Below are 14,059 nucleotides of genomic sequence, written 5' to 3'. Positions count from 1 at the left end.
AAAAGAAACTTCCAAACTGTTTTCCAAAGTGGCTGTACCATTTTTCATTCCCACTAGCAATGAATGACAGTTCCAATTGCATCATAGCCTCACCTACACTTGATAAAATCAGTCTGTATAATTTTAGCCTTTTATTGTGGGTGTGGAATGATTTTCATTGTGGCTTCAGTTTTCCTCCAAAAAGCCATTCTCATGTCCACATCAGGGCTTCCTTGGCACATCCCTTCTCTTGTGTTTGGAATGTTTATCCTGTCCTCTACCTTCTTCCACCAACCCTTTATTGGCTTTCCCATTCTTTTCATCATATCCTGTAGATTTCCAATCAAATATTACTTCTTCTTCTTGAAAAATGTTCACTGACCACTAACCCCCAAATTAGATCAGGTCCTCCACACATTCTCATGTCTCCCTTACACTTCTGCATTATTCCATGTGACATAATTGAAACTTGGATACATTTGTGTGCTTATTTGATTATTTTATGTTTTCTCCTGTCAGCTCCTTATGAATAGAATCTGTGTCCCTTTGGCTTACCATTATTTTTTTAATAGCAGTATATTACCTGACACAAATTAGATACTCAGGATCCATTTCATTAGTAACAGATGAGCAAAACTTCAGAGAGTATATGAGTACAAACTTTGGGAAAGGGCTCTCAGGGCAGTTGGGGTGCCACAGAGTTGAATAAGCTAGCTGAGTAGGAAGGGATCGTGGCGCAAAATTTAATGGAAGGGAATTAAAATATTACCATTGGAATTTGAGTTATATCCTGTTTTCAGTATTAAGCTTTCACAGAGAGAGAGCGACAACTTAGGTCTATACATTGAACAGAGAGTGTCATGGAGGAGGGGCCAGCATACTACTGAAGGGACAGCCAAGAAATCCTTATGGTAATTGTGGTAAAGAAGCCAATTAATCATGGTAGAGGAAATGGAGAGGAAGAAAACCTAGTGTAGATAAATTGCTGAGAAATAGTGAGTAGTTGGCAATTCATGAAATATCAATGAAAGGGGAGAGAAAGAAGTTCAAATTAATAGTCTGGATGATAATGCCATTAGCTGAGAGAGAAAAAAAGGAAGAAGTTGGTTGAAGGTGACTATATATTGTAGAATTAAGAGGCGAACATGGAGAAAAGGAAGTAATAAGGCAAACTAGGGTTGAGTAATGGTACTAATAGAAAATCTATGTTAATTCCCCGCAAAAACTTGCTGCCAGTTGTATTGTTATGGAAAGTGTGAGTGTGTGTGTGTGTGTATAAATATGTTTGCTTTTGTTTGGCTTTTATTTCTGCACAGCCTTGTGATATGAGGGAATATATTTCCAATCACACATTTAGGTGTGGAATTGTTACATAGGAAGTTTGTACTGAGAATAGTTCTGGATATTTATTCTTTTGTTGAAAATTCTTATTTCGCTTTTGATTGAAATTATTATACTTCTAAAGAGCATTGAAATCATCCCAACATATGTATATAAACATTTCAAAAACTATCTATGGGATGTGTAGTATGTATACAAAATGGTGTAACATTGGAGAGGAAAGATCAAAAATAAAAGTGAATGGGGAAATGAAAGAACATAAAATATAATTCATACAACGCGAACTGATATATGAATTAGTTATGTATAACATTAGTTTGTGAATGCTGGAAAGATAAGTCATCAGGCCAGGCACGGTGGCTCACGCCTGTAATCCCAGCACTTTGGGAGGCCGAGGCGAGCAGATCAGGAGGTCAGGAGGTAGACGCCATCCTGGCTAACACGGTGAAACCCCGTCTCTACTAAAAATATAAAAAATTAGCCGGGCGCGGTGGCGGGCGCCTGTAGTCCCAGCTACTCGGGAGGCTGGGGCAGGAGAATGGCCTGAACCTGGGAGGCGGAGCTTGCAGTGAGCCGAGATCCGGCCACTGCACTCCAGCCTGGGTGACAGTGCGAGACTCCGTCTCAAAAAAAAAAAAAAGTCATCAGTGAGATAAACAGAGTTACTTATGACACATACTTATGAAAGTCATTTGATTCTCTCTCTTTTACTTTGGCTTTTGTGACTTACTGAAAGTCAAATCTTTGTCCAAACTGATTAGTTATCAAATAAATGCAAATTTGAATAACAACAAGGTATTGTTTTACATACATTAGATGGTAAACATTCAATTAGAATATAAGGTCAATGTAGAATGTGAGTTCTATGTGAGCAGGGATGTTTGTCTATTTCGTTCATTGCTATGTTCCTAGTGCCTAGAAGAGAACCAGGGCACACAGTACACACTCACTAACTTTTTCTAGAATCAATAAAAAATATTAGTAAACTAAGTATTGCTAGCATGGGTGGAGATGTGGGGATTTAGAGCCTCACTGCTTTGGGAAGATAAACTATGGTAGCCATGCTGTATACTAATTTAGTACCATTTTATATGCATACAATATGTGACCTGCTAATTTTGCTCTTGGGATTGTATACCAAAGACATTCTCAGCGGAAGTCTTTAGAGTACGTGTACTAGGAAGTTCACTACAGCTTTATTTATGGTGAATAGAGAGTTGGAGTCAAGCCCAGTGTCCATTATTGGAAGAATGAATAGTTAAAATGTGGTGGATGCACCATATGGGGATGCCACGTAGAAGTTACCAGCTTCAAACTAGAAAAACATTAAGTGCATGACAGATCTAATAAATACAGTACTGAGTGAGAAAACTATGCACAAGTGTATAAAGATAAAATTTACATAAAGTAAAAATATATACCCCCAAAACAATAATACACAGCTGTAAAGAACACTCGTAAACAAAATAATGTCACAGGCATTGTATTGCTTGCCTTTCAGGAGGAAGAGGAGTAGAAGTAAGAAATAAGAATTAAATTAAATCAGCAAAATGTGAAAATGTCTTATTAAATAACCGCATTAACATAAATTAACAAATGCTATTTTTAAAACCACAAGAAATAAGATTTAAGAGAGAATACAAGAATTTAATTTAACACTACATCTTATCTCAAGTGAAATTACTTCCTTTTTGTTTTTTACTTTTGTAAATTATCTTATGACTGTTGGACTGAATTGATCCTTCTTTAGGATACGAAATCTTTGATTTTCATTGATAGAAAACTATCAATGTTCACTGTGACGTTGTCTTACTGGAGGGAAGCTTACATCTTTCAATTAGTTAAACCATTATACTAAAATTTATCTTTGCTAGGTTGATTTTATAGTTATCTCTGAACTTACTGTCTTCACCTCCCTGCATGTCTTTCCTTCCCCCAGTTGGTGTCTTTGTCAATCAAGGTGAACTTGGCACGTATCTAGGGATAACTGAAGTGGGAGGCCTCCAGATTTTCAGAGCACTGCTTCTCATTCCTCCAAACACAGGCATTAAAGGGTCATCACTCACCAGGTTCCTTTCTAAATGTTCCATAAAGAAATCATCTTTTTAAAAAATGCAGACATATAAAATAGTGACCTAGGGACAGGGATTATATGAAGATAATGCCACCTCTACTGAGAGCCAGGGATATGAGAAGGGAGATACTATAAATTGTCCCAATGGCAGATATAAATAATCCAGTTATTTTACAATTGTTTCACACTTCACAATTTATAAATCACGTTTTCTTACTTTAACTCATTCAATTCTCATAACCCTGAGTGCAGGTAAGGGATTATTATTTCTATTTTAAATATAAAATTGACAATCTAGAGACATTGACTCACTCAAAGTCAAATTTCTAAAGTAAAACATCTGGGACTTGAACCCAGACTATCTACCTTGAAATCCAGGATATTTTCCAACTTGCTATGCTACTAACACTTCTATGCTGCAAGACACGGGGGAGAATTGAGGCTTACCCCTGTAATCCCAGAATTTTGGAAGGCTAAAGCAGGAGGATCTCTTGAAGCCAGGAGTTCAAAACCAGCCTGGGCAACATAGCAAGACCCCATCTATAATTTTTTTTTTTTTAATTAGCCAGGCATGGTGGCACATGCCTGTAGTCTCAGCTATTCAGGATACTGAGGCAGGAGAATGGCTTGAGCCTGGAAGATTGAGGCTGCAGTTAGCTGCGATTGTGCCACTGCACTCCAGCCTGGGCAACAGAATGAGGCCCTGTCTCAAAAATAAATAAATAAATAAAATGAAAGAGAGAGAATTGGTTAGTTATGTATATGTGTAGATGGTTCAATAGAAGATGGGCAGCTATAAGTGGTTAATTCCAAAAAATGAGGTCAATATAAAATGATTTCAAAGAGAGGAAAAGGCAGAGAAGCATCTGATGGAAAGCTTACTATTGTATCTGCAAGTTGCCCAGTTTCAACCAAAGAGGCTTAATTTTTGGCAGTGAGTGGGTTGCAGTGTAGACAGCCTACTCACATCCTTTAAGCCTAGGTTGGACATGTGGAGAATTCACAGATCCTCCACCACAGGGACATGTGTATTCCTTACATCTGTGACCTCTGAGACATTTCCCACACTTGACTGTCTCTGGAATTCCAGCCACACTGAATCCTGGATTTGGGGAAAAAGCTTATCCTGCTGCAGCTTGGGTTAGAAATTGGAAAAATCGGTCTCCATTAGAATATCCAGTTTGAGTTCTATAATTGTATTATTCACATATTCTCAGATGTAAATAAGGCTATATATTTATGTATGAATTAGTTTCAAAACTTAAATGTTTTCCTTAATTTAAAAGCTTTGTCCTTCGAATGCTGATCATTTTTGATAGAAAATACTTTTCTGAAGTATGACTCATTTATCTTATGTACCACCTCTAAACACTCTCTCATAACCTCCTTATCCCAGACACTCTAGGACAGGCTGTAACTTCTTAAGAAGCAACTTTTTAAATATTCCACACAGACCCTTTTAGAATTTTCTTTTTTGGTAACAATAAATAATGAAGACTTAATGATTATCATTATTTTTAAAAGGATGCTTTAAAAATTTTTGATTGCCATCCTATGGATAAAATCTTTCTTTCAATGTTTTGGATTTGTTATAAAAATGCTAAGCTACTACTTTATTTGTCAACACTTTTATTTAGAGATGCATTGAAATCTTGGCTTTTTTTCTTATAAATCTGTAAGATAACATGGCCAAATATTTCATTTGTTTGCATAAACAGCTATGGTTTAAACATAGCATTTTTTCCTAATGTGAAAGTAACTCATTATAGAATCCTGGCAAGTAGGTAAACATTGTGAAGAAGAAAATGAAAACCACCGCCTATTATTCCGCTACCTAGAGAGAAGCACCATCCAAATATTGTTTCCTTCTGGTAGCAAAGGCATAACTGTGCATTTGTGTGGCAACACGATTTTATGCATGTTAGACAACAAAGGGACAAGTCTAAATTATTAAGTAATGTCTCAAAGTGTTTATTATTTACAGGTCAATTTTACCTCCTTTATTTTTTAACCTTTGCTAATTGTGTAAGGAACGCCATTTTTTTTTCATGGTTTACACCTGAAACCACAGCTTCACAAAAGTGTATTTAAATCAGCAGTTGCAAAATTAACAAATCACAGAGCTCAGACGCAAACTCAATTCACCCGGCATCTCATATCCCAGTAATCTTCCCACGACAATCCAACTACCTCATGTATTTGGATTCCTGCTACAATTTATTGACTAAATTAAAAGTCATTCTAAAAGTTTGCCTTAAAACACCCTCAAAGTGTTACTAAATTAAGGTTAAATCTCAAGTATAAATTTTCAAGCAATTAGTTTTGGTTTTGCTTGCGCAGAACACCCCGCAGATGATGCCGAATAAAAACTATTTACACACTACCATAGTGCATTTCTTGTAAAAATATTGGGTCTGTAGCAACGATTTGTTAATCAAATTCAGAATTTGATTTGAAATGCCTCCGGCAGGCAGCCAATCCAGTTATGAAAGAACAGAAGCAAAAACCAGAGCCCTAGTGAGTCTCCTCCAGAAGCTAGCTGGGTCCTTTGCTCTCATTAGCAAACTGGTTCCATAGGAAATCACAGCAATTGCTCCTAAAATAAAATATCATAGTTAATTTTTCAATAAATTATTGAACTGTATTAGACACAAAACATATACATTTTGGAATCTAGAGTTATAAAATATTCTGACATGTTTTAATATAAACAGGAACATTTCCAATGATTGCTTGGATCGAAAATGTTTTTCCCCTTGACATTTGTTTATACTTCCTAGGAAAGAAATTCTATTTATGGATAACTGAATAACACAAATAAACATTAGAGAGAGCTGAAAAATCAGCTTTGATTATGCATGAAAATCTACAATGTCATTGTGTACTCTTATGCCGTATTCTGATTGCCTGTTTATTTTTACAGAACTGCTGGTGAGCCTATGGAAGAGGAGCCAGCCTTGTGAAGTGCCAAGTCCCCCTCTGATATTTCCTGTGTGTGACATCATTGTGTATCCCCCCACCCCAGCACCCTCAGACATGTCTTGTCTGCTGCCTGGGTGGCACAGATTCAATGGAACATAAACACTGGGCACAAAATTCTGAACAGCAGCTTCACTTGTTCTTTGGATGGACTTGAAAGGGCATTAAAGATTCCTTAAACGTAACCGCTGTGATTCTAGAGTTACAGTAAACCACGATTGGAAGAAACTGCTTCCAGCATGCTTTTAATATGCTGGATGACCCACTCCTAGACACCAAGTTTGAACTAGAAACATTCAGTACAGCACTAGATATTGTTAATTTCAGAAGCTATGACAGCCAGTGAAATTTTGGGCAAAACCTGAGGGGTATTCATTCCTGACATTCTGATCAGCTTTTTTTGGGTAATTTTTTTTTTTCAAACAGTCTTAACTTGTTTACAGGATTTGCTTTTACTATGAACGGATAGTAATTCCACCCAGAATGTAATGTTTCTTGTTTGTTTGTTTTGTTTTGTTAGGGTTTTTTTTTTTTTTTTTCTAAACTTTAACACACAGTTCAACTCTTCCTAGTAAAAGTTCAAGATGGAGGCACTAGCGTGAGGCTTTTTTCAGTGGAATAAACCACACTGTATCTCAAAGTCCAAATGCCAAAGGAACCTCACACACTGTTTGTAATGGTGCAATATTTTATATCACTTTTTTTTTAATGTCCTTTGTGTTCTCACACGCAGGCGATTTGCAATTTTGCAACTGTGTTGGAGAATGAAGTCGCCCCACCTCCCAGCCCCGCATACATCCCTTGTTCTTATGACAGTAGGTCTGAGCAAATGTTCCACCAAGCATTTTCAGTGTCTTTGAAAAGCATGTAACCTTTCAAAGGTGGTCTTAATTTGTTGCAAATCTATCAAGGACTTATTCACTCACCTTTATTTTTCTGCCCTCTGTCAATTTCTTTCTTCTTACCTTTCATCATTCGTTCCTACCTTTAGAAAAACTGAAGATTACCCATAATCTCCCCTATTACTTGAGGGCCTTGACTATTTAGATTATTTTGTTTATTTTCCAGGTTAACACAGTTGTTTTGTCTGATTCCATTTTATTAACTGTGAAGCTGTTCACACGAATATCACTTAAGCAACATTGCTCAATTTTCTATGTGTTTGAAATGTGTTAACAAAGGCACTGCTTATTTGTAGTCACCTTGAATTGACTTAACCTAGAAGTTGTGCCTTCATGTGAAAAAAAAAACAAAAACAAAAAACAGCCTTTAAACAAGTTGCCTTAGTGTCAAAGGTTAAAAATAAAGGACATTTATTTCTGAGATTAAAAGTAACTTACTAAATATAAGTAGGTTATCCTCCTACCTCCTAAAATTCTATTTCAACATATAACTGAAACACCTAAAGATATTGAGGTAGAATATCTCACAGTATTTAATATCTGACAATGCTTTTGAAAAAGTTGATGTTTCTTTTTATATATTTTTCTAACTCAAAGGATATATTAAAGCCATAAGTGAAGATTGTCATGCTTTTATTCAGAAATCTGAAAGAAACCTTAATTAAAACAAGGTTTTAGGGAAGGCCATGATATGAAAGATATGGAACAATGTGGTTTTAGTTAGAGAGGACTCTAACCTGTAAATCAAAGATGAAAGATTTCACTCAAGTAGAATTATATAACTCCCTTTGTTATACAGTCAGACCATATTTTTCATGCATTTGGTTTTTTTAGGATTACCATTTTAATTTTAAAGACTTTTATTACATATACAAAAATGGCTCAATACTTGGTTTAACATCTTAGAAATTTGAGACACCCTTTGAAATAGGAAATCTGAAATGGAATGTAACTTAGTATTAGGTAAAAATTGCTTTCATTGCATACGGGCAAATTCAATCTAGATTCATAATAGTAATCAATTTTTTATAAATTTTATTTTCATGATATTTTCAGAGAAATTCATACCAATCATATTTGCTAGCTTATGTTATTTTGCAGTGATTGCTTGAGGATATTTACTTAAAAATATAGGAGAGCCAAAGGCTTAACAAAAGACTCTCCCCCATTTTAAAAAGGAAACTCATGTTTTAATTAGAAAAATAATCGTGTAGTTTTAAAATCAACTTCATAATTATAAATTTCTGTCATTACTTTTTAGTCCTCCTAGATATTTTTTAGCTGTTGAATAGGAAAATAAAACAGTGTAATGCAAATATACTAATTTACTGAAGTTTCCTACAACAGTTTAGCCACATGTTTATGCCAAGCCATTAATCTGATATAGCCAAATCACTAGGACATCTCCATGGTTATTTAGATTTAAAACTTGACACATTAATGAGTTAATCACACATTCTCCCATGTGACACCATACCCAATAGGTTGCACTTAGAATCTTTCAGATACCTGGAGAAGCAAATGAACTATGGAGAGGATTATTCACAGCTGAATGTAGCTGTAAGAACAGAATGCCAGTGCTTTTTGATTACACCGTTACAAGATGGAGCATAGCCCTGAGGGACAGAATAGAGGCTTTCAGAAAATATCAACACTTCTTTTGAAATAGACCAGCACTTTTTGAAAGGGTAGTTTCACTTGATATAGTTTTTCTTCACTTACAGGTTTAAATTTTATTGCTCACAATTGTTCTGAATGAGAGGCTAGAAGAGTATTATCAATTTTGCATCTCTTTGTGATCCTTACTTTGAAGAAAATCACATAGGCTCTCTCACAGTCTCATGATATCTCATATAGGTGAATAAAAATGATTTTTCATAAATCTAGTAAATAATACTAGGAGTTTAATAAACTGTCAAACATAGGTATAAAAAGAAGTCTTAAATATTAATTTTTCCCAGTTGTATAATTTGGGGCTGGATATTAAACTAAAAAACACAGTTCATTTTACTAAACAGTAACCAAAATGGACTCAAAACCAGAGGCTATGTTACCATTGCTTCGTAAATGGAAAGAACATTTTGAGATGAACTATCTTTAAATATTTTAACAAGTTCATAATATCAATAGTGGGGCTGGAAGTCAGCTTTGGAGAAAATAGAGATATTTGTGAAAAAATGACTACAAATCACATTTCCGTTATCAATCCTGGGGAAGGAAATCTTGCCTTCAGTTTTTACTCCAGCTCTACACGACACTCTCACTAACCTCTCACTGACAACATGATGGCCTTGAAAGCAGGGCATCTCCTCCCACAAAGGCTTCAGAAATTACAGGACTGGTCTCTCTTAATAGTTCAGTCCTGCTTTATTTCCAAAGGTCATTTATAAAGCCTTGTGGATTTACTGGGTTTCTTTACAGACTCCATATGGAAGTAAAATAGAATGATCATTTGGAAAGTCTCCTGGGAAAAAATTCCTCTTCAACCAGCATTTTAAAACTTTTGAGACAGAGTTTTGTTCTTGGTGCCCAGGCTGCAGTGTAATGGTGCAATCCCGGCTCACTGCCACCTCCGCCTCCCGGGTTCAAGCAGTTCTCCTGCCTCAGCCTCCCGAGTAGCTGGGATTACAGGCATGCGCACCATACCTGGCTAATTTTTGTATTTTTAGTAGAGACGGGGTTTCTCCATGTTGGTCAGGTTGGTCTCAAACTCCCGACCTCAGGTGATCCACCCGCCTCAGGCTCCCAAAGTGCTGAAATTACAGGCGTGAGCCACTGCACCTGGCCAAACTTATTGTCTTAATGCCAGCATTTATGTTTAGAATAATTAATTTGAATATTTCTTAGTATTTCTCTGTTGAATGTTTATTCTCAACTTATCTCAATGAAAGAAATATTAAAAGTCTTATAGCCCCAAAAGAAACAAGCCAAACTTTTACCGTCTTAAAAGTGATTCACTCTGAACTTGAAATGACTCTGTCAGTGTCTGACATTGTCATTTCTAGTGGCATGTATCTTAACATTCTTTTCCTGCTTCAGGAATGAATTCACTTGTCCTGCTGAGAAAATAAGGGGAAAACAAGATAGAAGTAGAAAACCACACACCTGTTCAACTATTTTCATAAAGATGGCGTTTTTCACTTTCAAAGAAATGAAAACCAGATGGCCTATGCTAAGAAGTGAAGGCATTTAGTTGTCTTCAAAACTGATCAGCATGGTCGTGATCATCATCAAATTTCTTGTGTTCCCAAAGGCCACTATTATAGTACAGTCTCCAGCAGTATTTTGTACAATGTGCTGCCTTTGGAATGAAATATTATAATGTATCTTGTCACCTTCATCAACACCACCATTAAATATGTAAGTTCCTATGTGTGGCTTCTTTTTCTGGGCATATTTGCATCAAAAATCATAGCCCTTGCCTCCTTGCTTGCTTTTACTCCATTAAATGCTTTTTGAAGCAGAGCATGATTGTCAAGTGGCCAGAGGATGATATTTGTAAGTGAACAAGGTATACTCACACATGCTATACTTATACTACATAACTTAATTTCTCCAAATCAACTGCAGTCCATTTTATCTATGATATTCCTAGCTTTGTATAATGCTTTTGTAAAATACATTAAATACAATTGAGTCAGTTATTACTATGCTGGAAATAACTAGGTCAGACAATTAAACCTAAGACTTCTGATCTGGGGCTGTTTGGACTTGATCCAATGATAAGGTAATGAGGTTGTTGCAATTTCTCAAACCATCTTAATTCTCAAACTGAAACATTTAGCAAATACATGGTGAATCTGGTGTAAACTTATAATATTTCTAACAAATAATGTTCTTTCAACTCTTCCCTACTTTTTCTGCCTAACAGTCTATACCAAATTGCCCATATCTAAGCAATCAAAAGTTTCTGAAATCTCTACATTATGTTTCCTTAGTAGAAATGACCTTGACAACTTATTTTCTGAGATACCACTAGGCCTACTGTCTTTCATGCCATTTTGTATAAACACTCTGATAGACACTCTGTCTGTCTTTTGTTTTTCATCTCTTTTCAAGAACCACTTGACTTTTTCGAATATTCTTAAAAGATAGATTTAGTTATTGTATTTTGGTCTACAATTTTGGACTTGGCAGTTTGTTTTACTAAGCAGAATTATTCTTTTTGTTTCAAACATAGTTTGCCATCATTCTTGCTACTCCCTAATCATGTTGTGCTAGTTACTGTGTAGAGAAAATTGTACATATATTACCTTGTCCTTTGGAAGATGTCTTTGAGTCAAACCCACAAGCATGAACTCTCACCTGAAGGAAAACTGGCAAAGGAGAAACTGTAAATCAATATGTTTTGAAAGGAAGAGATTTCCAGACTTAAAAAAAAAATTGGAATCCTTTCATTTTTTTGTTTAGGCCTTAGGCACAATAGAAGCAAATGTTGCAATGTCAAATACAATAGGGAGAGTTCAATGTTTCCTGGGACATTGTGGCCATGTCTTGAATCCCCTTCTTGGAGCTGGCATTTTATGACAATTCATAGAGATCTTGCAGCAATACTGGGCTATTGGTTTTATTAACTTAAAATTCAACAGAAATGGAGTCATTTTTAAAAAACAAAGAATTAAGAATTGTAAAATCTGAAGTGGAATGGCACTTCCTTGGGTATGTAAGGGTTGATTTTGGATAAAACTCCCCATTTGTTCTTCCTACACTTTAATAGTCTCAAATTCTTTCTGGGGAAGCAACGTCAGTGTCTACCTCCACAATAACTATGATATAGGAAATTGCCCTTTCAGTGGTTTCTAGGTATAACAAACAAGCCGTTAAAAATGAGTGACCATTTTGTAGGTTACAGCCTTAGCAGTCTGTGTCATTTGAAAGCAAATGTCCTGATATTTTTAAATAAGGTAGGCAGGGCAGGCAGGAAACCAATATTTATTACTTTTGTGATTAAACACTCTAGACCAGGCTTGTTGATGTGTATGCCAATAATCTAGAATTTTTGGCTTAGTGTAAAATAAAAATGTCTTTTCTATTGTGGTCTGATATCTGTTTCTGTAATAAGATCAGTTTGTTGTCCTCTGTGCACCAGTGGTTTTGCCCTTAATTTTTTTTGGCTAGCATCACCAAGATCTGTCATCCAGAGCTGCTGAGAAAAATACATGTTGCCAAACTTTTCTTAAAATTGTGCTGCCAGTGGTATTTTCCCAGATGTGAAAAATAATAATCTAATAAAGGATTAATACCTAATAACAATATCATTGTTGAACATGCTCATGGAATGTCCACCTTCTTCTGATTCCTTTTTTGTATTTGAAAATGCAATGGTGTGTTCCAAATTATCGTTGATGTTGTTAATGTCATGACTCTCCTTTGAAGAGAATAAAAGATTCCCCTTTGTTTTGTGTTTTCTACTGAATTAGATTTTCCTCTAGTCCTATGTGAATAAAAGCTATTTGAAATAAAAGTGTTCTTATTTTTCTATGTCCTTGGTGCCTACCATTAGACTCTGGATAGCAAATATTTGACGAATATTTGTTGGATAAACAAAATATTCTGAATCATGAATTACCATAAAATGTACAATTCCATTTTCAAAAAAAAAAAAAGATTTACTTGTGACTAAATCTCCCTTACAGTAACGTGAAAATTCACAAAAGAAGAAGTAAATTAAAACAGAGTTGCTATTTGATTGTAGTTTGATGGTTAGAATAAAGAACAATAATAACTACCACTGATAAAGTACCTGCCATGTGCCTGTCACTCTACCAAACACTGTACCTGAATGATATTTAACCATCACATGAACCCTGCATCATCGGTGTTATTAGTCTAATTTAGAGATGAGAACATCAAGCATTGAAAAGGTTAACGCATTGTTACAGTGAGAGCAGGATTTGACCCTTATCTACATGTATCTATCTCTAAAGTCTATCCTCTCCAGATGTATGTATGACACATCAAAGATGACATACTAAAGATATTCTTTGACTAAAAAACTATGATTAACCTTCAGAACAAACTGTATGCTCAGTCTTTGCTAAGTTTTTTTAAGTCATTTAAATGGATCTGGTAATTGTGGCTAGATTTGTACAGTAAGTACAAGTTAAAAAGTTGTTGTTTCTATTCCTATATCAACAACTTTCTCTAATCTGGCCAAGAACCCTAAGATATCTTTAGAGCACATACTCCAAAAACTGTTTAAATATTCCAAGACCAATACTTATTTTTGTATTTTATAACCCCCTGCAATGTTTAACATTTTAAAATGTAACTGTTTCCAATGGACAATGGTTTGGGTTCCTTCTGGGAAAAGATAGTAATATTTTGTCTAACAAAAGGCAAACTTGAGATGGAGTAGGTGGGTAGACTGGGTTTCAATGGCAAACACCTTTGGTTTAATCAGATTTGTCAAATGGCAAATGTTACTTTGTGGTTCTTTGTTTCATTTAAGTTTCCATGGTAAAAAGCGAACAATTGAAGAAGTGGAGCCTATGTTTAAAAAGTAAGAATGAATGTCATATTGTTATTTTAAAAGAGTAGTTTGTAGTTGAAAAAGGAAGCCTAAAGAATATCGTTCACTACTTAACACTTCTGTGGTGCTTTAGGGTTATTGAACCCAAAATATTTCCAAATATAGTAATTACCCCTCAACTTTGTAATACCAATAGGCTATGCAAATTCCTAGGTCCTCCAGGTTGACCATAAATAGATAATTCCCTTCATGTCCTAATAATTACTTTGGAAAAGACTGACAGCTGTTCTTTCAAATGTCCTAAGAAAAGGA

General features: G+C 35.4%; 1 protein-coding gene across 32 annotated transcripts in view; it reads left to right on the top strand.

Moving 5' to 3' along the window:
- Positions 1–12,739, top strand: part of HDAC9 (histone deacetylase 9) — a 921,222-nt gene extending 908,483 nt beyond the window's left edge. For 28 of the 32 annotated variants that reach the window (XM_074035372.1, XM_074035361.1, XM_074035364.1 and 25 more), the window contains one exon: positions 6,318–6,558. In XM_074035372.1, coding sequence (XP_073891473.1) covers positions 6,318–6,357 — 40 coding nt within the window. In that variant the 3' untranslated portion in view covers positions 6,358–6,558. Of the gene's footprint in view, positions 1–6,317 lie in introns of all 32 variants that reach the window. The other 4 variants (XM_045387612.3, XM_065542223.1, XM_065542224.1 and 1 more) reach the window with 1 other exon arrangement.
- The last annotated feature ends 1,320 nt before the right edge of the window (positions 12,740–14,059 follow it).

Source organism: Macaca fascicularis, chromosome 3, assembly GCF_037993035.2.
Source record: "Macaca fascicularis isolate 582-1 chromosome 3, T2T-MFA8v1.1".
Lineage (NCBI taxonomy): Eukaryota > Metazoa > Chordata > Mammalia > Primates > Cercopithecidae > Macaca > Macaca fascicularis.
The sequence above is the reverse complement of the archived record's forward strand: the minus strand, read 5'-3'. Positions and strand labels throughout refer to the sequence as shown.